Genomic DNA, 25,819 nt, shown 5'->3' on the forward strand with positions numbered 1-25,819 from the left:
ACACTTTGAAAAAAATGTCTCATCAATTCTCAGAGCTAAAACCGGAAAACTGTGAGCTTAAAAAACGAAATAAAGCCTTGATGACTGAATGTGAAAGGCTCAAAGTGTCCAGGGAAGAGAATCTAGATTTCCCAAATGAGAAGTATGAACAATTGGTGTCGAGAACCGCAGAACTTGAGGAAGCAAAATGAACTGCTGCTAGCTGAGCACAAGGAACAGAAAGAGTGCGTTCTCGCTATCGACCAGAAAATCAATGGGCTTGAACAATATTCAAGGAATCGGGACATCGGGATCAAAGGTGTTCTGGTCGCTGACAATGAAATCCTGCTAAAAATACTTGGCAACATTGGGGAAACCGTAAATATTCCACTGAAAAAGAAAGACAAATATTTCACCGACTTCCCACCAAGCATGCATCGCAAAAAAACGTGGTTCAGTTTCGCGATCGTTCCAAGAGAGACAGTATGCTAGAAAAAGTTCGTAAAGCACGCATTCCTGCAAGTTATCTTGGGTACTCGGGCCATGATACTATCTACGTGAATGGTCATCTTTGCCCGGCACTAAAAAAATTACTTAGCATGAAAAAAACAAGGAAGGATGATAAGGGCTGGCGATTTCCATGAGTGAAGGAAGGAAAACGTTTCGCGAGACAGACCGAAACGTCGCGTGCCCTTCGTGTAACTTGCAACGCGGACTTAGATATGATTGCATAATCGAGCTTTGGGTGTCAAACTTGTGCAAGACCGAACTTGGCCAGCCTGAATTTAAAACCACCACAAGAATTCAGTGACTGCTTCTCTACTGGCATAGAGCGCTTTTCTTTTCTTCATCTAAATGCAAGGTCTGCTTGCAACAAAAAAAAAGGAAATTTCACTGCTTATGTCTAGCTTCATGTTTTGGTTCGACTTATCATGATTACTGAAACGTGGTATAAGAACGAGTATTAAGTCCCTAACCTAGCAGGCTACACATTTTTCTTTATAAACCGATATAACAGGAGTAGGGGGGGGGGGGGGGGGCGGGTTGTGATGATATTTGCAAAAACGTACTTTAAATTCAACATTTCCTAAGACTTCACTGAGTTAACAGATGACTACGAAATACTTAGTATACAGTGTATGAAGGAGCCCTGAACAAGGGTAAGGGAGGGGGTGGGGGGGGGGGCCTCAGTTTACAGGTTGAGCCAACGTTTCGACAAGTGGTCCAATTGTAACGTTGGCTCGACCTGCGAACTGAGGCGTCAATCCTGTACCCTTGTCCAGTGCTCCTTCATACCGTGTGAACCATCTTCTTCCTCTTGTTCTACCTTAGTATACAATGTGACATATACATATTTTCTATCCTTTACAGACCACCTCTTACAAGTGTTACCACGTTTTTGTCTTTTCTTGAAAAATGTTTTGACCAGCGGTATGAAGTAGTCCTTGGTAGTGAACATAAATCTTCTAGATGACTCAGACTCTATTCGCAAATGCCTTTTCAGAAGTTAATGCAAGCCCTACACGTATCTAGAGCGACACTGCTCGACATTTTCATGACAAACATCAGTGAAGATTTGCTAACATCAGGGGAGCTGGCGGCGCAAATCAGTGATCACCTTCCCATATACCTCTTCGTTGGAAATTTTTCGATTAGGTCTGAACCAAACCTAACCCTACTTTCAATTATTTACCAAAACAGAAACGAAGCTATGCTAGACATTTTTTGTAACAAAGTTATGGAAATTGCATGGGATGACATCTACAAGTTTTCTGATGCAAATGACGCCTATACCACGTTTTTCCAACTATTTATGAACATATATACCGAGCGTTTTCCGTTGGTTACTAGAAAGCAATCCTCAAACGCTCGTAAGCCATGGCTAACACGAGATTGTCTAAAGGCAATACGTGTAAAGAACAAGCTTTACAAGCGTTTCATAGAAACAAAAAGCATGGAAGATCTGGAAAGCTTTAGATATTATCGGAATAAGGTAAACAGCCTTAAAATGAAAGCCAAGAGAGACTGCATAAATAATTTATTTAACGCAGACGTAGTTTGAAGAACTGATATTGTATAGAAACATCTAGGCACTTTATTAAACACATACCAAAAGCCCACAACTGAGGAGCTAAACATTGATGGCAAAATATTATCAGGTCTCGAATTAGCAAACACATTGAGCAACTTTTGCACCATTAATAAATGCGTCTATTTCAACTGGCACATTTCTAGATCAACTTGAAATAGGTAAAGTGGTACCTATACACAAAGGAGGAACGTGAAATCAGTTCACAAATTAGACCCATTTCAGTCTTACCGGCGTTTTCAAAGGTATACGAAAAAGCTATAAATAATCGTTTGACTCTATTCATAAAGAAAAATAAGATAATATCACCCCTTCAATTCGGGTCTCAAAACAACAAGACACCCGAGAGGCCCTGCGTAACGTAAAATCATTAATTATAACAAATATTGAAACAAGAATGTGTACTCTGGGAATCTTTCTTGATTTAAGAAATACCTTCGATTCACTTTACTATGAAACTTTGCTTTATCAGCTCCACAGGTATGACATTCGAGGCCTTGCATTAGATAATAATAATAGCTATTTATTATGCAGACAACAATTCCTAAACCTCAATGAAGAGTACTCGAAAAATCTAGAAATAAAACTTGGAGCACCCCAAGGTTCCATACAAGGTCCCACACTGTTTTTGTTGTATATAAATGATATAACTGAGGTTGAACACACAGCTGAAGTAACCGTCTTTGCTGATGAGACTAGTATATTTTTCAAGGCCAAAAATGTGCAGGAGATCGAAAAGGAAGCAAATCTTTACCTATCCCAACTGTCTACCTGGCTCGAGGACAATAGTTTGCAGCTGAACACGCACAAAACAAAGTTTATATTATTCAAACCAGTAAATAAAGCTTCTATATAAAACATTACACTTCAATACAGAATGAAATATATTGTTCAGATTTCTACGCAAAAATTAGCGTTTAATGAAGATTCATCCGGGACTCCGCAAATTAACCACATTCTAACCTATCTTTCTCGTGCCGTAGGTTGTATGAGCCGTATAGCTCCTCCTATCCCTCTCTAGCTTAAAAAAAAAGCTTTGTATTACACATTATTTTATGTTGATTTCACCGCGCTAACACATTGAACGACAGAAAAGACAAACACCACGGAGCGCGAACTAAAAACTGGTTTTAATGGATGAAACGGAAGTCATTTTATACACAAAACGTGATCGTCATCAAACAAACATAAGCAATGAGGAAACATGAGGAATCAATCATCGCAGGGAACAAAGGCATACAGCTAGACACACTCATCGCGATAATCTAAGCAAATCAACTTCTTTCGCAGACAACGACAGTGATACGTTGCTGATACACATATCAGCCCTGACGGACTTTATTTCAAACGCTTCTGTGATCTCTCTTTCGGTTTTATTATCAGAATGCGAAATAACAGCGGTTTTTTTCAAATTGAGGCTTACATTTGCAGTGCTGGCAATGCGTAGCCAGCTTCCCTGGATGCGCGATTGATTTGCAGTTGTTAGCATGCTCATTTAGCCTTTTGTTTATGCACCGACCCGTTTGGCCGACATACTTCAATCCGCATGAGAGGGGGATGGAATAAACCACGCCTGTATCGCATTCGACGTGCTTCCTCTCATGGTTGGTGGTGCAACGTAGTTTGGGTGTTTCATCGAGTCTGTTTATTTTTGCGCACAACCCCGATAGCTTTTTGGGTGCCGTGAACACCACAGGAACTTCGTGCCTGCCTGCAATCTCTTTTAGACCGTGCGATACTCCGTGCACATACGGGATGACAATCGGACGCGTGATCTTCTTGGAACCTTCAGGGTCATTTTTTTCTTTATTTTTTGCGGTAAATGTTTTGAGGATTTTTTCTGAAATTGAGGCCAGGAGAATATCAGGGTACCCGCTATCTTTTAACCTTGCAACCTGTTGGATAATTCCTTGCTCTACTTTATGCACGCATGACTTCCTGATGCTCTGAATTATACATGTATTAGCGATGGACCGTTTGATTAATTTTGAGTGTCCGGAATCATACCTTAAAATCGCCTTCTCTCCTTTTGTCTTGTAAAGCCAACACGTGTGCTCTAGGCCCTTATGAATTTCGAGGTCCAGAAACCTAATCACCGATTGTTCCGGCAGTTCAAACGAGAATTTCAGACCCTTGAACGCCGTTTCAAACAAATTAATAACCAAGTTGGGGTTTACAGTACTGCTTGCATCACCAGGAAAACACACCAAAAAATCATCAACATAACGGAAGCATGCAAGCACTCCGAGGGATTCGAGCTGGTGCTTCAATGCCCTATTTCCTTTTGCCATGTACAGGTCAGACAAAATCGGCGCCAACCAGGAGCCGATGCAGATCCCAGTGCGCTGCTCGAAAAAGTTCCCTTCGAATTCGACAAACAGAGATCCCAAGTACAACTGAAACAAGTCTAAAAAAGCACGAACACTAGTACCGCATTGATTCTGGAATTTTGTGGGTCCAAAGTACTCCACAGCCTCCTCGACGGCGGTCACGGCATCAGGTTTTGGGATGTTGTAGTACATGTCCTGAACATCGATGGAGAGGCAACTAACGTTGCGGCCTTCTTTTAGGAAGTCCACGACTTTTTCAGATCCCTGTATTCTGTACGGGTCATCTACTTCCAAAGTACAGAGATGCTGTTGCAGGTATCGTGCCACGCTCCTTTGCCAGGTTTCTTTGTCTTCCACAATCATCCGCAAGGGGTTGCCATCTTTATGGGTCTTTACTGTGTAGAATGGTCGACGACAAAGGTTCCCTTTTGATTTCAGTTCCCTTGCTAAGCTCTCCAGGCCAGATTTTTCGCAAAGGCTAACCGCTTCTTTTTTCCTGCTTTTCACCTTTTTTGTCCCGGATGAGATCCTTTCAAAGTTTTTTAAAATTGCCTCCTGTGCCTTGTGCACGAACTGTTGTTTTGTTAAAATGACGAACTGTCCCGTCTTGTCTGAAAGGTGAAGCGTGAGGTTATGGTCTTTGAAAAAATCAATTGTTTCCTTGAAAAGGCGCCTACCTTCGCGAGGCCGGGAGTATCGCTTGACTACCCCAACACCTTCATCAATCACGGCAGGTCTGAATTTTTCCGGTACTCTATTTGCGACAGAATGTGTTAATGTGTTCAATGTGTTAGCGCGGTGAAATCAACATGAATAACCAACTAGGCCCAATTCTCGCCATTTTAACATTATTTTACTCTCGTCCACTTTATGCAATATTAGTCTGGGGTACCATATCTCAGGAACCTGTATGAAGGGCCACAGTCAGAACTGGGCATGGTCTTACTGATTGATTTCCGATTGAGAAAGGAGTGAGCAAGGCTGCATACTGTCGTCCTGCCTATTTAACCTATATGCTAAGTGCATCATGAGGAAGGCCGGTCTGGACGAGTCTTCAGCTGGAGTGAAGATTGCTGGAAAGCGTATTAACAACCTCAGATATGCGGATGATACCACTTTAATGGCAGAAAGTGAAGTGGAACTCAATAGACTTCTGATGCGCGTACAAGAAGAGAGTGAGAAGTTTGGGCTTAAACTGAACATTAAAAAGAGAAAGATCATGGCGTCTTGCCCTACCAAGCCCTGGAGCATCAAGGGACAAGAATGGAAGCTGTGGACAGGTTTTCTCTTCTTGGGCTCCAAGATTACTCCGGGAGGAGAATGCAGCCATGAAACTAGGAGACGCCTGCTTCTGGGAAAGAGAGCCATGGCTAGACTTGACCACCTAGTAAAGAGCAGAGACATTAGACTGCCAACCAAGATCCGTATAACTCGTCCTATGGGCTTTCCAGTTGTGATGTATGGATGCGAGAGTTGGATGTGAAGAAGGCTGACAACCGAAGAACTTTCGGCGTGTTTGCAAGTGCGACAACTGGACTACCGGGGATCACCCGCTGCTGGCAAGCCCACGGACCTGCGAGGGAGCGGCGCTCATCTTGCATGGCGGCCATATCGTGACTCTCTAGGCGTCTGACTGCAACCGTGCCCAATGAACAATTTGGTGTTTGTTTATCTGACTCTTTCGTGTTTGATCTATGTTGTAAAGCCTCTGTGTTATTGGATACCTCTTTTGTTGCATGCTTAGCGTTTGTTTTTCTGTGAACCTCTCGTCTGTGCAATTTTAGTGTTTGTGTATTCCTCTCTATCGTCTATTGCTGTGTATAAAGTGTTTTGTTTGTTACTTCTGACTTCGATCCTTACTCTGGCTTGAACCGGGGACAGCTGGGCACCAAACGGCCACCCCCTTCTGTCACTACAAGGTAGTTGAATTCCGGCTGAGCTTGCCGCGCAGGTCGAGGGCATCTCCTTTGCGACCGGAACAGCTACCCCCACTCACTCTAAGGGTGTCTGGCAGTGTGCGCACCGTTAAGGGCGCATCGTTAATACTCCCTTTATATATTGTAACGAGTACAAGGCAGCGATCACTGATCGGAACAGTTTCACGCGCTGCACTCAGTTTCGTCCTCTTTGTCTTCTGTTCTTCTTTGTCCTCTTTTCAGAGCGGCATGCGGCATTATCCCCCCTCTTCCAAAGCGGCGACTCGACGCTGAGAGTGTCTTCAGATTATGCACACAGGAGAAGCAGGGAACACAAAGCTGCACACGCGCAAAAGATCACTGCCTCTCATAATACGGTTTCATCCGCACTACATGAACAGTTTCAGCACTTGAGTGCCGCCGTGTTGAAGGTCGTTGGCCCCGAGCAACAACTTCGTAAGTCACGTTACTAAGACGCTGAATGACCTCGTATGGCCCAAAGTAACGGCGAAGTAGTTTCTCGGAGAGTCCTCGACGGCGCACTGGTGTCCACACCCAAACAAGATCGCCAGGTTGGTAGTGAACGTCTCGTTGTCGGAGGTTGTACCGACTGGCATCGCGATGTTGTTGTTGTTGAATACGGTATCGTGCGAGCTGGCGCGCTTCTTCGGCCCGCTGTAGAAATATGTCGACGTCTGCATAGGCGTTGGTGACATCGTCGCCATGACTTATGGGTAGCATAGCGTCCAACATTGTGGTGACGGGACGACCGTAGACTAGCTGGAATGGCGCAAGACGCGTCGTCTCCTGTTCAGCAGTATTGTATGCAAAAGTTGCATACGGAAGGACTTCATCCCACGTGCGATGCTCAACGTCGACGTACATGGAAATCATGTCTACAAGCGTTCTATTGAGGCGTTCAGTCAGTCCGTTTGTTTGCGGATGGTAAGCAGTAGTCCTACGATGACTTGTGCGGGTAAGACTGAAGAGAGCCTGCATTAGTTCAGCCGTAAAGGCTGTACCGCGGTCAGTGATAATAACCGATGGGGCACCGTGGCGCAGTACGATGGTCTTAAGAAAAAACTGGGCTACTTCTGCAGCAGTTGCACGGGAAAGTGCCTGTGTCTCGGCGTATCGCGTTAAGTAGTCCGTCACCACTACTATCCATCTGTGCCCTCATGCGGACGTTGGGAAAGGGCCCAGAAGATCCATGCCCACTTGCTGGAAAGGGGCTGTTGGCGGAGGTATCGGCTGAAGGAGCCCTGCAGGCTTCAGCGGAGGTGTCTTTCGCCGCTGGCAATCTCTGCATGTTCTCACGTAGTGCTGGACTGAAGGTAGCAACTTAGGCCAATAGTACTTTTGTCGAATGCGTGCTAATGTTCGCGTGACTACTAAATGACCAGCCGAAGGCTCATCGTGGCATGCGTGCAAGATTTCTGGCCTGAGGTCGGACGGCACAACGAGAAGAAAGGTTTCCTTGTTGTGCTGAAAGTTTCTCTTATATAGGACGCGATTTCGAATGCTGTAGGAGGTTAAACCCCGTGCGAAAGCACGTGGGACAGCTACATCAAGGCCTTCGAGATGCTCAATAAGTGGGCGTAAACTGGGGTCAGCCCGTTGACGCTGGGCCATGTCGGTGGTCGTGACGACAGCAAGAAACGGAAAGTCATCGTCTTCTCGGCCGGGAGGGGCAGCATCAACTGGTGCACGAGACAAGCAATCGGCGTCGCTGTGCTTACGGCCGCTCTTGTATACAACCGTAATGTCATATTCTTGGAGACGGAGGCTCCACCTTGCAAGCCGTCCAGAGGTTTGAGGTTGGCTAGCCAGCATAACGAATGGTGGTCGCTCACAGCCCTAAAAGGTCGGCCGTAAATATAGGGTCGGAACTTAGTTATGGCCCAAACTACCGCGAGACATTCCTTTTCCGTGGTTGAGTAGTTCGTCTCTGCTTTTGAAAGAGAGCGACTTGCGTAAGCGATAACTTTCTCAGTGCCATTTTGCCACTGAATCAGAACGGCACCGAGTCCAAAATTACTGGCATCGGTATGGATATCCGTAGCGGCGTTTTCGTCAAAATGGGCAAGTATCGGGGCGGCCTGCAGTCGCCGGCGCAACTCGTTGAAAGCATCCTCTTGATCTTCTTGCCACGCAAAAGGAACATTGTCTCGGGTAAGACGCATAAGAGGCTCGGCAATCACTGAAAAATTCTCTACGAAACGCCTGTAATAGGCACAAAGCCCCAAAAACCTTCAAACGGACTTTTTGTCGGTTGGGCGCGGAAAATTTTTCACAGCAGCAGTCTTGTCGGGATCTGGTTTCACGCCGTCAGAACTAATAACATGGCCAAGAAAGCGGAGCTCCTGGAATTCGAAATGGCATTTCTGTGGTTTTATCGTCAGTTGGGCTGAACGCAGTGCCTGTAGTACCATTCGCAGTCGGTCAAGGTGCTCCTCAAAACTAGCCGCGAAAATGACGACATCGTCGAGATACACTAAGCACGTTTGCCACTTCAGTCCAGAGAGAACGGTGTCCATCATTCGCTGGAAAGTTGCTGGTGCAGAACAGAGACCGAAAGGAAGCACTTTAAATTCATAAAGGCCGTCGGGGTGACGAACGCTGTTTTCTCTCTGTCCCTTTCGTCCACTTCTATCTGCCAGTAGCCATTCTTGAGGTCAAGCGACGAGAAATATTTGGCATTGCGTAACCGGCCCAATGCGTCGTCGATACGTGGGAGCGGGTATACGTCCCGTTTCGTTACCTGATTTAACTTACGATAATCGACGCAAAAACGCAAGGTGTTGTCTTTTTTCTTCACCAACACTACAGGCGAAGCCCAGGGGCTGGTAGACGGCTGTACCACGTCATCGGTAAGCATTTCCTGCACCTGTCTTCGAATAGCCTCTCGTTCCGTTGATGACACTCGGTATGGGTGTTGGGAAATCGGCTTGGTCTCCGCGTCAACCATAATGCGGTGTTTGGCTACTGGGGTACGCCCAACTTTCGAAGACGTTGCGAAGCATCCAGCAAATTCATGAAGGAGGTCTAGGAGTCGCCGCCGCTCAACCACCGACAGATTGGCATTAATGTCCACAGTTGATAGAACGTCGGGTGCATTACATCTGGCTGGCGACGGCGGCGCCAGAGTACAGATGTTCCTTGGCTCAATAAAATCGGCAACATACGCGATGGCCGTTCCTTTCGCAATGTGCTGAAACTCGGTCCCGAAATTCGTAATCCAGAGCTTCGCACAACCGTCCCGTAAGCGAACAAGTCCTCTTGCAGCGCAGATCCCTTTCTCAAGAAGCAAACCCACGTTCGTCTCTGCCAGTACGTCTCGGTCGCATGGTGAGTCGCTTTCTACTAAGACCATAATGCTGCACCGTGGCGGGACCGTAACGCCACCAGCTGTAATACGTAAGGCGGACGTTGATGAACCGTCGACGCTAGATCTCGCAATGGCTTGGCTCGGCGAAAATGTCACTCGTGATTCTTGCAAATTAATTATCGCACCATTAGCCTGTAAGAAGTCCAAGCCGAGTATGACGTCTCGCGAACAGTGGGTAAGTACAACGAAGTCGCAAACATAAACAAATCCGTCAACTGCAACTCTCGCAACGCATCTTCCAGCCGGAGTAATAAGGTGTCCCCCTGCAGTGCGGATCTGAGGCCCAGTCCACTCGGTTAAAACTTTCTTCAATTTCCTGGCTAACCCACTGCTCATAACTGAATAGTTCGCCCCCGTATCAACTAAAGCTGTAATGAGACAATCATCGATAGAAACCGGTATGTCCGAAACTGCGCACTCAGGATCATCGTTACATGTCGCCGTCTGATAGCCATTATCTTGTACTAAGCTTGATGGAGGATGTTCAGCACTTCGCTCGTCAGCGGCCTCACCTCCGCAGGTCGCTGTTCCTAGTTTTCCCGAAGCCTCGGGGAGCGGGGGCTCGTCGAGCGGCTAGTGCGGGATGTAGAGGGCCGTGGACTTGGAGAACAATATCGGGAAGAGGTAATGACGCGGGACCCGTATTGTGGGACGTCCGAAGGATTCGTATGAGTCGACAGGTACTCCTCGATTTCGGGTGGTCGTTCACCACTCCGAGGACATCGTGCACGCGGATGGAAGCCACGAAGTCCGGCGCGGCGGTACGGACAGAACCTTAACATGTGACCGGCCTCACCACAGTGGTAACAAAGGGGCTGATTGTCAGGGGTACGCCAGACGTCAGTCCTTCGAAATCGTGCTTCGGCTAGAAGAGGAAAATGGCGTGGGCTTGGATCAAGAGTAGGGGGGTTCACTCTGGCTCTAGGAGAGCCGTACCCACTGTGGTGCTGGTTTGGATGCGGCACAGTGGGGTTCCCTCTTGGAGGATCACCGTGGTTATGCTGCTGAAGCACGGCCGCGTACGTTGGCACACTCGGTGGCGGTGGCTGCACACCAGGCACAGACGTTTCCGGGACGACGGCTTGCCTTACTTCTTCTCGAACGACCTCCGCGAGTGATGGGAGCCTCGACGACGATGTTAGACCCTGTAGCTGATTATGTCTCAGCTCTTCCCTGACCACAGATCGAATGAGCTCCCTTAAGGCAGCATCAGAACCGTTGAAGCCGGAACCGTAGACGACCGGTGACATGGCGGACACGTTACGGTTATAGTGCTGAGCCCTGTGTCGAAGTGTTTGTTCTATCGTGGTGGCCTCCGCTAGAAACTCTGATGCCGTGCCAGGTGGATTGCGCACAAGCCCACGCCAATAGGCTTGTACGCAATCCACCTGGCACGGCTTGGAGAGGTACGGGGATCGATACCCCGCACCTCCACCGGAAAATGTAACGAGTACAAGGCAGCGATCACTGATCGGAACAGTTTCACGCGCTACACTCAGTTTCGTCCTCTTTGTCTTCTGTTCTTCTTTGTCCTCTTTTCAGAGAGGCATGCGGCAATATTAACGGGTGACAAAGGGTCAAATTCAAAAGTTAAAGCTCAGCTACTTTGGGCATCTGATTAGAAGAGAGCAGGCGTTGGAGAAAGATTTGATGTTGGGAAAGGCTGATGGTCGCCGTGGAAGGGGTAGGCAGCGAACGCGATTGTTAGATGGCATCCTCAAGGCGCTGCAGATGAAGTTATGTGATATTAGGAAGATAGTGAGAGACCGGAAAGCGTGGCGTGATATAGTCCATATCGTCACGAAGAGTCGGACACGACTAAACTGAACTGAACTGATCACGACGAAAAGAAATTACGATAGGCTGCTTGTACTGCACAAGCGCATTCTAGGTCTATTGGAGAACTATAAAGGTAAAATAGGGACTTGCCAAACTAGCCACTCTTCCTAAAATATGATTTATTACCAGCCAACAATGTATATTACTTTAAACTGAAGCAAATCACCCAAAAATGTTGTGGACAAGGTACATAGATATATCTTCACATTATAGCTTTCGAACACTTGCACATAAAACAAAGCAAGTCAGACCCAATTATGGGAAACAGGATCTTGAATATCCAACAGTAAAATTACTAAACTTTCATGAACGCAAAATCGATCTTACGTTACCATTTAATTCCTTTAAAGTAGCATGTAAAGTATTGCTAAAGCCCACAGAATATATTTACTGAATATAGGTACACACATCCGAATCCAAATCATCAGTTTTTCGTTTTTCTTCATGATCGTTTTTTTTCTTGCAGTCCATGTTTGTTATTTTTCTGGACACAGGACACAGGACATGGACACAGCTCCATATTTTGTTATTTTTTCTCATCTTTGTGCTGTCGCATATTGTCTCATGTGTTTGGTTCACCGTAAAGTGGTGTTAATCTGCAACCTGCATTGTGTGTTGATATGAATCAAATATCTATTTTTTTCATTGGTTGTATCGTTATTAGGAACATTTTCTTCCTACGTGTTGCCCGTTTCGAGCTGCACGAGGCCTTGTCAGGTTACACGCCTGTTGCTTCGTCTTCCACTTTCACTTTAAAGGAAGTAAACTGAACTGAATAAAGCTGTGTCTAGCGACAGCAAGCATGAATAAACGAAGAGTGCAGAACCGGTCAGTGCTCTATGATCACCGGAATAAGGCTGCATTCCAGGGTCGCCAACGAGTTTCTGGAATTTTCGAGATACATCTCGGCGTATCTTGCGCGACAAAGAAAATGATAAAGCTGCGTCTAGCGACAACAAGCATGAACAAATGAAGAGTACAGAATTGCTCCGTGCGCCTCAATCAGAGTGATAAGGCCAGAAGCCGGCGGCTGTCGAAAAAGAACAAATAAAGATTTGACTGATTTGCGCCAGTGTCGCCATCGGGCTAACACGGGAAAGAATATTGAAAACACAGCTACAAATCATTTTAATCAATGTCGTTATTAGTGTAATTGGGCTGGTTAAGATGCGGTCAGCACGCACAATACAGGATTAATTTAAGGCATGTGGGAATGGGTGTCTGCCTAGTTAGCATGGTGATAACGGTGATTATGTAGGAGCGAATGCACACGTGATATTGTTACTGTCACGCTCTCGTCACCCTTGGTCAAACGGCGAGGACTGAAAACACGAATTCCTACGACTGCCGCAAGCCGTCGCTTAAGCGCGAAGGTCTACGCCGGTCGTCAGTGGATTTGTGTGCTTTCTCGACATTTTGCTATCGTCACGCCGGGTTCCTGAATGGACGCAGAAATTTTTAATAACAGGGGGTCTTCGCTGTCTTTTGTGTCCTCGCCCGGTATTTTAGACTACCATGTTGGTATACTGCAGATTGTGCGTTTACAGTGTGTGTGTCCAGTTTCATGCCGAGAAAATAAAGTTGATTTTAAAAACTATGCGACCTGTGGCAATACCGGAACGTAGTTAGCAAAACTGGCGTCGTCGTTCTGCTGTGCACGCATCGGGTTTCATCGTTAGTTGTGTGTGTCATGGGGCTGACAGCCACCATAGGTGTCCTAAACCTGCATCTACGAGCACTGAACAAAGGGGGGAGCCAACGCTTCGACAAGTGGACTTGCCTTCGTCTGGCAGCGGTTCAAATACGCTTCTGAAGAAGAAAAGCTAGGGAGGGGGAGGGAGCAGGGTAGGAGAAGAAAAGATTTCTTCGGTATGTATTTCTAAGCCGTGCTCCAGTGGCCTAAAAGAGAAAAGGAAAAGCGGCACTACTAGGAATAACTACAGTGGTGGGTGGATTAGTCGGCACATAAAGCAGGTCCGGTGCAAGCACACCTTTCTTGAATGGGAACAGGCATTCCAAAGTGTCCTGATAAAGAATAAATCTGCAGGAGAACAGTTCTCAAGAGCTTCACGGCAAGGAGGGGATAAGGACAAAGAAACAGAATAATACCAGTTGCAGTTAACCACACCTGCTCCTTTTTCCTGCTGCTGCCGCATTGTAGTTTTTCGTGCTGCTTTTTGTTTTCTTTTTCAGGCCTTAGGGTCACCGGTTCCAGGCTGAGAAATACATGCCGAAGAAACATATTTTTAATTCCTTGACCTAGTTTCTTCTCCCTTCCTAGCTTTTCTTCGGAAGCAAGAGCGTATTTAAATCCCTGCTAGTGATGGTGGCTCTGCCCAAACGAAGACAAGTCCACTTGTCGAAACGTTGGTTCGACTTGCGAACTGAGGCTTCCCCCTCTACCCTCGGTCAGTGCTCTTTCATACTGTGTAGCCATCTTTTTTCTCTCGTTCTACCCTGGATGCTGAGCATAGATACCTGCATCGAGTGATAATATTGCGCATTTATTGCTATCTACATGTACAACAGATGGCAGTGTAAAGAAATTGAAGGCAGAGCCACATACGAATGATACAAACTCAAATGTTCGCCGGACGTACACCACTTCTGTTTGGTGGCAGACAGAATTGCCGTAAAATGTTCGGTTAGCATAGCACGTTGAAGTCGGGAAAAAACGCGACGAACGGTCCAGCTCAAGCAGTGCCGCCACCAGTCATGCGGTTTCTAAACAGTTCCTAAACAAGCGCTGACGAGGTCGTACATGCGCAGCACACGAACACTTTGCTTTTCGCCCATGAACGTTTTTTTTATATATATATATTTCTTTTCTCGTTCGGAAAAGTAGATTTTGCCTTATGATTCTTGCCCGTTTAAAAGCACATAACAACGAAAAGCCTCGGCGAATCCTGTGCCATTCTCATGGAGTCAGATGACAGATTTCAATACTGATGGAGGCTGGTACCTCAGGTCGGGCCACTCTGGCTGGCACTTGTTGAAATACGGAAGAAAACGTAAAGGCACCTCTCAAAGAGAAGAACTATACAGATAGCAGACCAGTACTTTTCAGGTCATGTCTTCATTACTCCACAAATCTGGAAAAAGTGGGAACTAAGAACGGTGTCAGGCTGTTTTTATCGACACTTTGAAACCTCATCTGCCTGCACATACTCAGCTTGGACTAGCTTACATGAAAAAACAACGTTGATGCACGGCATAAAAGACAAAAATCTATATATGCGATCTACCAATGAGCGTATCATATTCGATTCCTCTCACAAATCGCACAATGTACACAGGGCAGACGGACCATTCGCATCGGTTTCTGTTTGAGACAAGGAACTCCATCATCAAATTCCCTGGAACATGAATGCGAACATCTGTTAAAAAATACCGATTCTACAGAAGTGTAACGCCAAAAAAGCACGAGCAACTAATCGAAGCATATATTATAAAGAATAGGGCTTTAGTGTGCAACATTGACACGTAGATTAGACTTTATATTTATTCTTGAAATGCGTTTCCTCAAAGGCAGGGTGTCGCGACGAGCTCCTTATATTCATATTTCTTTGGACACTGTCAGAACTCTGTCCTGGCAAAATTGTGTAAAATTGCCTGTTCGTCGAATAAACCTGTATCTTTTTGCTTTTTTTTAATTTGCACTCGTCCTGTCTTCTCCTCACCTGTGGATCTGCTTGGTAACTTCGATACAGAAAAAAGAAGACAAATCGTTATGATTTCTAAGCACTCAATAAAAGAGAACAAAGAAGCATTTTAACAAAGCGTGTGCAAAAAAAAATGGTGCAGAGCTTCTTCCTGATATTTTCAAAACAAAACAGATTAGATTTCTTGATGTATATGAAGTGCGAAGGATTCTGCTACCTATGTATAGTTGAAAATAAAGCTAGCGTTTTATAACGCCGTCATATATATATATATATATATATATATATATATATATATATATATATATATATATATATATATATATATATATATATATATATATATATATATATATATATATAGCATAAGTAAATAGACGTACTTGGCTGCTAGAGTTTACATACAAGTGAAAAATTGCTTCATACTGTTTCCAAGTTTATTTGGAGTCGACGTTTCGGCAGGAGCCCTGCCTTTTTCAAGACTCGGAGCAAGGCTGCCTTTCTCAAGACTCAGGGCAGAAAGGCAGGGCTCCTGCCGAAACGTCGACTCCAAATAAACTTTGAAACAGAATGAAGCAATTTTCAACTTATATATATATATATATATATATATATATATATATATATATATATATATATATATATATATATATTGTAAAGAAGACAAAGAACAGAAAACGCTGCGGCATCGCCATCACCATCGCTTGTCTCCGGCGCCCATCTCGCTCGCGCTGAAGCTGTGCCCTGCGGCTGGTAATTCGATCCCTTGTGCCCAAAGTACTGCCAGCGCTAGACGTTCCAACCAACCATTAAATCCACATTTCACTATATATATATATATATATATTGTAGTGTGGTAATCTTCATCGATATAACCACTGACATGCGTCGCGTGCTGCCGCTCTCAAGGACGAAGAAGTTGTTCGCTGCCTTGCTCTTTCGCCACGCCTGACGCTTCGCTGCGAGTCTCCCCTGAGCGGCTGGAATCATCTGGGTTCACCGAATAAACACACCCCTACAATTGGTGCAGGTGCTGCTGGGTACGTTCCCGTCCACCCTGGAACTAAGAAGCCGCACGTTACCCTCTGCTTCCAGCATGCCGGACGACACTGCCACGACATCGTCGCCCCTCCCAACCACCGTGCTGTGTTCTGGAGCTCTACGGCAGCGTGATCCGTGCTTCTTCAGTGGCACAGCCGACCAGGACGTCGACGATTGGTTGGCGGCATATGAGCGCGTCAGTAGCTACAACAGATGGGACGACGCTATCAAGCTAAGCAACGTAATCTTTTATCTGACTGACGTGGCGAACCTCTGGTTTCGCAACCATGAGGCAGACCTGCCATCTTGGTCTGCATTTAAAAAGAATTTTGCAGAAGTGTTCGGCCGCCCTGCAGTTCGCAAGCTCCGGGCAGAACAACGCTTGCGTGAGCGCACTCAGCAAGTCGATGAGTCGTTCACTAGTTATATAGAGGACATCGTGGACCTATGCAAGCGTGTCGATCCGCTAATGACTGAAGCGGATAAGATCGAGAACATCATGAAAGGCATCTCTGACGACGCGTGCCAAATGCTCTGGGTAAAAAATCCTGCCACGGTGAGTGACGTGATCAAGCTTTGCCAGAGCTACGACGTGCTTCGTAAGAAGCGCGCTTCTACCCGGCGGTCCGGTGTTAGAGACGACGCCATCTCTACACTTGCGCTGGGCAATATATATATATATATATATATATATATATATATATATATATTGACAATATATATATATATATATATATATATATATATATATATATATATATATATATATATATATATATATATATATATATATATTTTCGCAGTGAATGTCAATGGATTGGATTGGTAAAACGTTTATTCGGGGCCTGCAGTAGAACGCGTGCTCGCGCGCGCGCGCTCCGGACGGGGCCTACGTCGTCCTCTGGGCACCGGCCGCGCGGCCTGGGTCCTCGCACGCCGTGGCCGGCTCGCTGGTTCCCTGCCGGGCCAGCGACTTGATGACCTGCTGGACGGCCCAGAGTTGCTCCTCTTGATTGTCGCTCCCTGCGGTTGCTTCCAGTCGCGGCGGGATCCTCCTAGACTTAGCTTCTTCCTGGTACTTGGTACAATTCCACAGCATGTGTGCGAAGCCGGCCGTCTCCGTTCGGCAGACTCTGCATTTGTCTGTCGGGTGCGTCTCGGGATACATTCTATGCATCAGCGACGGACTGGGGAGTGAGCCCGTCTGTAGCTGTCTGAATAAATGAATAAAACGGCTTGCGCTCGACTGAGCCCCGAGCAAGGGGGTGGAAGAGTTCTGCGAGCTAGGCGGAACACCTTGGTTATTTCGTTGCAGTCGGTCATTCGGTCTTTGGTGCTGAACCACAGCGGCCAGTCGACCGAGGCGCGGTCCGTTAGCGCGCGCGCCTCGGCGTGTGCCGTCTCGTTGTGGTTGGCGTTGCGATCTGACGCCTCGCCCGCGTGCGCCGGGAACCACTTGATTCTCACTTGTCTGCTGCCATCGTAGTTTTTGGTTGCCTGCAGTATGCGCACAGCTTCTTTCGCTATCCTGCCTTTGGCGTAATTTCTCACCGCCTGCCTCGAGTCGCATAGCACTGTGTGGCAGTCGCGGTCGGCGATGGCCAGGGCGATGGCCAGGGCGATGGCCACCTCCTCCGCTTGCTCTGCCTTGGTACATCTCGTGCTGGCGGTCGTGCGAACGGTGCCGGTCGCGTCGACGACGACCGTCGTGAACCCGAGTATCTTGGCATACTCAGCCGCGTCAACGTAGCGTGCGTGTGTCGGTCGCGTGCTGGTCTATCAGCGCCTTGGCTCTCGCTGCTCTCCTCCCTTTGTTATACTCCGGGTGCATGTTCTTCGGTACCAAGTCCACTCTGCTGTTGCGCCTGATCTCATCGGGGACGGAGAGCTGCGTCTGCTCCCTGCCTTGATATCCAATTCCCAGGTTGTCCAGGATTTTCCGACCGGCCTTGGTCGCAGACAGTCTTTTGAACTGTGCGGCACGTTGGGCCTCCGCTATCTCCTCCAGCGTGTTGTGCACCCCCAGCTGCAGGAGGCGTTTGGTGCTCGTTGTTTCGAAATCCCAGTGCCGTCTTGTAGGTTCTGCGGATGAGTATATCTATCTTGTTTCTCTCGCTCTTGTTCCACTTGTGGTAGGCCGCCACGTACGCTACGTGACATATGACGAACGAGTGAATCAGTCTGATCAGGCTGTCTTCCCTCATTCCACTTTTCTTGTTCGTGACTCGTTTGAGTAGTCTCGTGGCGTTCGCCGCTTTCACAATGAGCCGGGTGACGGTCTCGCCGTTTCTGCCGTGCGTCTCGATCGTCATCCCCAACACTGATTTTGTTGACTCTTGGGATCGCGTTTCCCTCTCTGGTCTTGACTTTGATTACTTCGTACTATCTCGGGCTGCTCTTAGGTTAGCGGCGCTTGACGGGCGGGTAGACGAGGAGCTCCGACTTGCTCGGCGAGCATCTGAGCCCCGTTCCGTCGAGTTGGTCTTCGATCGCATCAACGGCCGCCTGTAGGGTGGATTGGATGTGGGCATCGCTGCCCCCTTCCACCCACAGCGTTATGTCGTCCGCGTATATGGTATGTCGGACTTCCTTGATGTTCCTGAGCCTTTCGGCCACTCCTATCATCACGAGATTGAAAAGCACCGGCGAGATGACCGATCCCTGAGGTGTGCCTGTGCTTCCCAGCTTCTTCTCCTGTGCTTGGAGGTCCCCCGCTCTGAGCTCGGCCGTTCTGTCCGTGAGGAAGTCTTTGATGTAATTCTATGGTCTCTCTGCCAAGTTGAGTTTCGAGACTTGGGATAGGATCGCTGAGTGCTTCACCTTGTCGAAGGCGCTCTGCAGGTCGAGTCCCAGTACTGCTTTGTTGTCACCAGTGTTGCCGTCGATGATCTGGTGCTTGAATTGTATCATGGCGTCTTGGGTACTTAGATGCTGCCTGTAGCCAATGATCGTTTCCGGGTAGAGATCTTCTTTCTCGAGGTATTCTTGCCACCTGTTGAGCAGGACGTGCTCCAACCCCTTGCCCACGCAAGATGTGAGCGATATGGGTCGGAGGTTATCCGTGTCGGATGGCTTGCCCGGCTTGGGGATCAGGATGATCTTGGCCTTCTTCCACTGCGTCGGCAGCGTTTCCGTTTTCCAGCATTTGTTGTAATAGCTCGTGAGGCTTTCTATGGATTTGTCGTCGAGGTTCTTAAGCGCTTTGTTGGTGATGCGGTCCAGCCCGGCCGCCGACCTGCTGTTGAGGTCCTGCAGTGCCGTGCGAACTTCTTCTACGTCTATATCTCTGTCGAGACGGGCGCTGGGCAGCCCCCCGTACGTCCCATGGCACTCCGTGGGCGTAGTCGGCAGGTATCTGTCGCTGATGCGTTTCGTCACCTTATCGGCGCCGTGTTTAGTGACTTCTCGATGAATGAGTTTCGCCAGTCGGTCCCTTATGTGTGACTTAGTCTTGGTTTCGTCGAGCAGATGCTTCAGCAAGTTCCATGTTTTCCCGTTGTGCATCTGGCCGTCGGCAGCGTTGCATATCTCGTTCCACTGTTGCGCACATAGCGTGCGACAGTGGTCTTTGATTGCTCTGTTGAGTTTTTCGACTTTCTTTCGTAGCCTACGATTAAGGCGTTGTTGTTTCCATCTGTTGAGAATGGACTGCTTGGCCTCGATAAGGTGGGCCAGTCGGCTATCCATTCTGTTCGTTTCGAGGTCCGTTACTGTGTCTTTGGTTGAGTTTCGAACATATTGGAGGATCATGTTGGTCCACGCGTCGATGTCATCGATTTCGGTCTCTTCCGCTTCCTGATTTCTGTTATCTCTGGAAGCGGAGCAATCGATCCACGTATGTTTCCTGACTTTGGTACTGCTCTGCTCCGGTATGACGATTTCCAATATCATGTGGTCGCTACCGAGGTCCACCCCCGTGTTCCTCCACGGGATCGTGATCGGTTCGTTGTTCTTGACGAACGTGAGGTCGGGGCTGGTATCTCGGGACACAGAGTTGCCAATTCTCGTTGGGTAAGCTGGGTCGGTTATGAGGGTATAATTGAGTTCCGCCACATCTTGGGATAGGTTTCTGCCTTTCGCATTGCTCTTGACGTAGCCCCACGCCGGATCCATCGCATTAAAGTCGCCGCATGCGATCAGCGTGCTCTGGCCGTCGTGCTTGCCTTGTTAAAGATGGCTTTGAACCTCTGCAGTCTCCGCGATGGGTTACTGCAGATGTTCAAAATGAAGATGCTGTTTTTTGTTTGCTTGGTCGGTATGAGTTCGGTGAGCGTGTGTTCAATCCTGACATCGCTTAGCCGGTGTTCGACGAAGGTGAGTCCCTTCCTGACCAGGGTGCACAGGCCTCTGCCGTCGGGCGGGCCCGCGTGCACCCTGTAGCCGGGGAGGGACGGCTTGTCCGTTAGTGTTTCTTGGAGGAGGAGCACGTCGGGCTTGCGAGCCGCGTGCTCGATGTTCTGCTGGACGACTGCCTTCTTCTTGACGAAGCCGTGGCAGTTCCACTGCCACACTGTTATGCCTGTGGAATTGGAGACCATGATTGTCCGATTCGGAATTCTCCGTGTTGCTGCGCTTGGTTGACTTGATGCTGTACGGGCGCGAACGTTGGGTTGCATAGTATTAGTTGCACGCTTCTTTCCAGATTGTTGAGTCTATTGACGTTCTCAGTTTGGAAGGCTTCGATGGCTTGCTTCATCGATTTGATCATATCCTCGAGGCTGTTGAGTTTGGCCTCGACGTTGTTGTTGCTGCTGTCCGTGCTGCAGTTCCTCATGTTGTTCGTGGTCTTGCGTGATTCGACGGCCCTCTTCTTCGTTGCCGGCTCCTTGTCTGCGTCGGCCGTAGTTGCTTCGGCCTTGTTGTTGCCGCTCAGGCTGGATCTTTGCTGTTCGACGTTGCGGAGGGCGTTGTGGATCTCCGCGATTTCCTTGGTGAAGTTGTTGATGGTGGCTCGCAGGGTCGCGGTCTCCTTTTTTAGGGCCTCATTGATCTCTCGTTCCTTGGTTGAAGCGTTGTCTTCTGTCTTGGCGTTGTAGCTCGGATTTGTCTTCATGATACCTCGTGCGGCGTTGCCCCAACCGACTCTTTCACGCGACGGTGATCCTTGGGTTTTCGTTTTTCGCGCGCCTCTGCTATGGCTCCCGCAGCTGCTATTTCTCGACTGCGCGCGGTCTCTCGATGGCGTTCTTGACTTATGGGCAGCTGGCTTGTCAAGTGGTGGGAAATCGCTCTCCGACGGCAGCTGATGGCTGACCTTTCGGCGCTCCCATTGACTCTTGCGAACGACGTAGGGAACCTTGTATCTGGCTTTACATTCTCTGTCGACGGTTGGGTGAGCGCCGCCGCAAAGTTTGCATTTGGATGTAAATTTGTGGTCTTCTTTTGGGTTCGCTTGGCCGCAGCCCCTGCAGATCCGGTTGGTTGGCGTCGGGCACACGTCCTTGCGATGCCCGAGCCGACCACACGGGTGGCAGACGTCAATTTGCTTTCTGTACAGGTGGCACGGCATGAGCGTGACACCATATCGGACAAAGTTCGGTACCTTGGGTCCTCTGAAGGCTAGTATGATCGTGGTCGTGTTGCCGATTCTTTTGGCGCCTACGGCGAGTGGGTTTCTGTCGTTTACAATGTTGCTGTCGAGATCTTCGGCTTTCTCGTCGACAGGGATGCCTCGGATGATGCCCTTCACGGTGTCCTACGGCGCCATGCGGTACGCGCTGACTTCGAAGGTCTTGTATTGAATGTATTAGCTTGAATTCTTGCTTAGCGGACGGCGTTTTCTTCCTTGGGCGTGCTGATTACCATTATATTTTATTGCGCGTTCGGGCAGATCGTGTCCGATGCGTTCTCTTCGTTCGTGATCTTGGCCGCGGCGAGAATGTCCGCAGCGACGGTAGTAGTGCCGATCTTGGTGATGTCGACTCCCCCTCGCGGTCTGATTACGATCTTGTTTTCCTCCAGCGGCATGGCTGACATTCTCGCTGCCTTGATGGCCGAGGCTCTAACGTTCTTATTTCCTTTCGCTTTCTTGCTTACTTGGTTGTCGGTGCCGGCGAGTTTCGCGTCGAGGTCTCGATGACGGAGTCTTGACATGCGTTCCCCCGCCAGCGTCCATCCATGGCCGTGGTGGAATTCCTCGGGTGAAATTTCTTCGCCTTGAACTTGAACGGTCATTGGAGAGTCGGATATCGTTGCCAGAACGGACGTTTCCTCAATCTCGAGGCTGAGTGGCTGCCGCCGAGGCGGCGAGCCGCGGCAGCCGCGACAGCAACGAGGCCTATCGCTCGCGGAACACACCTAGCGGGACGCCCCCCGCACGGCGGTGATGAAAACTGCCCGGTAAATCTAAGAAAAGGCGTACCTCTGGAAACTTTCAATATCCGTCGGTGCTTTTCGACTTCACGAACACATCGAGATAGAGAAAACTTCGATTCGCGCAAATTAGCACTGCGAAATTCATCATAAATGACGGAGCCGACGTGAACGCGTCCGTTCGCTTCGGCGATCGCAGCGCCACCTTAGTCCCAGTGAATGTCAAAGTAGCTCATTTAAGAAACTGAGCCTAGGCGCAAAATGTATGTGCTCTTTCCCAATCAGCTAGTTTTCAGCGTTTCATCTTTGCGAGCCCAGTGTATACCTGGTAGCTGTGGTGCCGTTTCTGCGCCCTGAAGTTGTGACGCGGCTCCATCTCCTTGCAGGCGCCCGACGGTGCGCCGTCGCGGTAGGCCAGCACCTGGTGGGCCAGTGCCAGCCACACGACGAGCTCCAGCGGCATGCTTCCTGGCATCAACTCCGTCCGAGAACACGGCTGCGCGAAAACTGCACGAGAACCCAGATGGCCTTGGCTTCACCCTATTTTCTCCCCACATTCACCTCTCGTTGTTGTCACTTCTGACAAGGTACAGGGTTCGGGTCCCTTCTATGATGCGTGCTATGGAACCTCGCGGTTTAACTGCCCTGAAGTGCCCATCTTCTTTTTGTTTCCTACTGTCGTGTGTGTGAGGCCGCTCTTACTCGTGCATGTGAGAGGCCGGCGAACCACCCGTATCCTCATTCGTTAAGCTTCAAGTTTGAAGGCTCGCACATATAGCACCCTTGGGAAGTGCATGTTCTCCCTGCGACGTCTCCCTCCACTGCGGTGTTTGTAGACGACAAAAATGCGTAATAAACCTATTTTCATTGTTGAATTTTTTTATATCTTAGCATATCCATAAAGATATAGCGCCCAACACTACAAATGACCCCCTAATTTTTCACAGAGGCAATAGTATCCAAGTAAAACTTGTCTTAATTAGGGCTGCTATTTGGGCGCAACTGATTTTTTTTAAAATCGCTTGCGAGTCTGCGCTTGTGTTTTGGCTTCCTTCGTTCTTCTTGTTTTCCAGCGCTGTTTTGACTATGAATCAGTACCAGCTCGCCAAATCGCAGCTTTAAGCAACTTTGGCTCTCCTCTCTGTAGCCATCTCAGTGTAACCTATCCTGCTATCATCGTATCCATCATCGCCATGCCCAAACCCAGCGTTTATCTTGGCACGCCAGGTATGGTTTTTGCCCACCTGACGTTCAAATGGTGTGTGGGTTTTGGAGCCGACAAGAGGGCATACCAGAACAGTATGCAGGATCATAAAATGGGAATTATGGCGACAGGCACAGGTGTCCAAAGACCATCTACGGGTGACTTGCATAAGGACGGGTAGGCAGAGGAATTTCTCAGAGTGCGCCACTACGGAGCGCGTCACTGAGGTCCTGTGGAATACAGTTCGTCATACTTTGCCAAGAAGGAAGAAAGACGCCGCCAGGCGACTGCGAAGTACCGGGTGAACACCCAAGAAACCATAGGAAGCCATATGTCCAGCCGGTTGGAAAATTTCTTTTTCTAGGAAAATTTCCGGGCTCACTCACAGAGAAAGCCAGCGCCAGTGGATCCCGGAGAGTGTCAATGTTTTAGAAAGCACTAAAGACAAACAAGGGAACAACCGAAGCATGGATAGATTCGTGGACTGCGCGGCATTTAGCGGCCTTAGGATTATGGTGTCTGATAAGGAAGGGTGGTTTGTTGTCCTTCCTGCTGTTGAAGAAAAAAGAGAACATGTCATAAGAAACAATTTCAAGGCTGTGACATCAAAGGCAAGAAAAGCTAAGACAAGTACCGTTCGTCTTTTGGAGAAAAATAACTTGCTACGTCTCGCAGCTGGTGTTGAGAACGAGAAGTGCCTTCAGGTATTCTTCACTGCAAAGACGCATAAGGATAATGTTTCTTTTCGTTCTATCGTGCCTGAACACTGTACCTGGCAATGTTTGGTGTCAGACTATCTTCAGAAGCACTTGTGGAAGGTGAAAATTGAAGGTACTTTCTACGTTCCTAATTCCAAAGCTGTGGTTAACTTTCTAAAAACCGACAATCCCGGAAGGTGCGATGTTTTCAGCGTGGACGTGGGAGACCTCTACAACTCGTTACCACATGGTGAAGTAATGAAAAGTGTTAAGATGTGCATCTCTGAGGACAATGAAGAAACAAAATTCATCGCAAGTTGCGGAGTTTCTGTTGAGAGTTTCCTAGAGATCTTATCCTTTTACCTCCAGTCGACTGTAATAGAATGACATCGTAGATCATTTGCCCAAAATGACGGTCGAATCTAAAATACCGGGTCGAAATAAGCCCCAGCGCTTTCCAATATGTTACTCGCCCGAGTTGAGAAATTAATTGAAAGTGGGTGGGTAGGGTTAGTATTAGACTTTTCGCTACGTAGATGACTACGTCGTGTTCACTCACAAGGGTAACAGCACCCAAAGGCTAAGAGATGTATTGAATTTTTTTAAGCAAAGCGCGCTAGGGCTGACTTCTACGACAAAGCTTCCAAAAGATGGGACACTCCAATTTCTCGACTTAGGACTACAGTTTAGAAGTGCATCATGTGTGCTGGTTATGTTCTTCTCGGTTGACCGATTCTCTTTTGAAGTGCAAGTAGGGTCTTACAAAACTGGTAATAATTGGCACTATTCATCAGAAATCAGCAGCAGCAGCAGCCGGACTACAGCCACTGCAAGGCGAAGGCCTCTCCCATATTCCTCCAATTAGCCCGGTACTGTGCGAGCTGCATCCACTTGACCCCTGCGAACTTCTTGACCTCATCCGCCCACCTAATGTTCTGCTGCCCCGCTACGCTTTCCTTCCCTTGAAATCCAGTTTGTTGCCCTAAGCGACCATCGGTTATCTCTTCTTCGCGCTACATGTCCTGCCCATGCCCATTTCTTCGTGATTTCCGCTAGAATGTCACTGACGAGCTATTTATCTGACAACCCTGCACGTTTCCTATCTCTTAACGTTATCCCTACCATTTTTCTTTCATAGCACTCTGCGGTGTCCTCAGCTTAAATAGAACCCTCTTTGTTAGCTTCCACGTTTCAGCCCCATAGGTAACTACAGGTAATATTCAACTGTTGTATACTTACCTCTTGAGCGATACCGGTAAGCTGCTAGTCATAATCTGGGAGTGCTTGCCAAATGTGCTCCATCCCAGACTTATTCACCTTGTTATTTACCTTTTATGGTCCGGATCTGAGGTTACCACCGA

At 48.0% G+C, this 25,819-nt stretch overlaps 1 protein-coding gene and 1 pseudogene across 1 annotated transcript in view; both read right to left on the reverse strand.

Annotated features, from left to right (window-relative positions):
* LOC146201279 (putative defense protein Hdd11-like) overlaps positions 1-23,019 on the reverse strand; it is a 194,136-nt gene extending 171,117 nt beyond the window's left edge. The window contains exon 1 of the mRNA XM_084592516.1: positions 22,882-23,019. Coding sequence (XP_084448642.1) covers positions 22,882-23,019 — 138 coding nt within the window. The remainder of the gene's footprint in view (positions 1-22,881) is intronic.
* Positions 20,758-22,418, reverse strand: LOC146201282 (uncharacterized; annotated as a pseudogene).
* Positions 23,020-25,819: the final 2,800 nt, after the last annotated feature.

This window comes from Amblyomma maculatum, chromosome 2 (genome assembly GCF_055883805.1).
Source record: "Amblyomma maculatum isolate TAMU_Amacu chromosome 2, ASM5588380v1, whole genome shotgun sequence".
NCBI lineage: Eukaryota > Metazoa > Arthropoda > Arachnida > Ixodida > Ixodidae > Amblyomma > Amblyomma maculatum.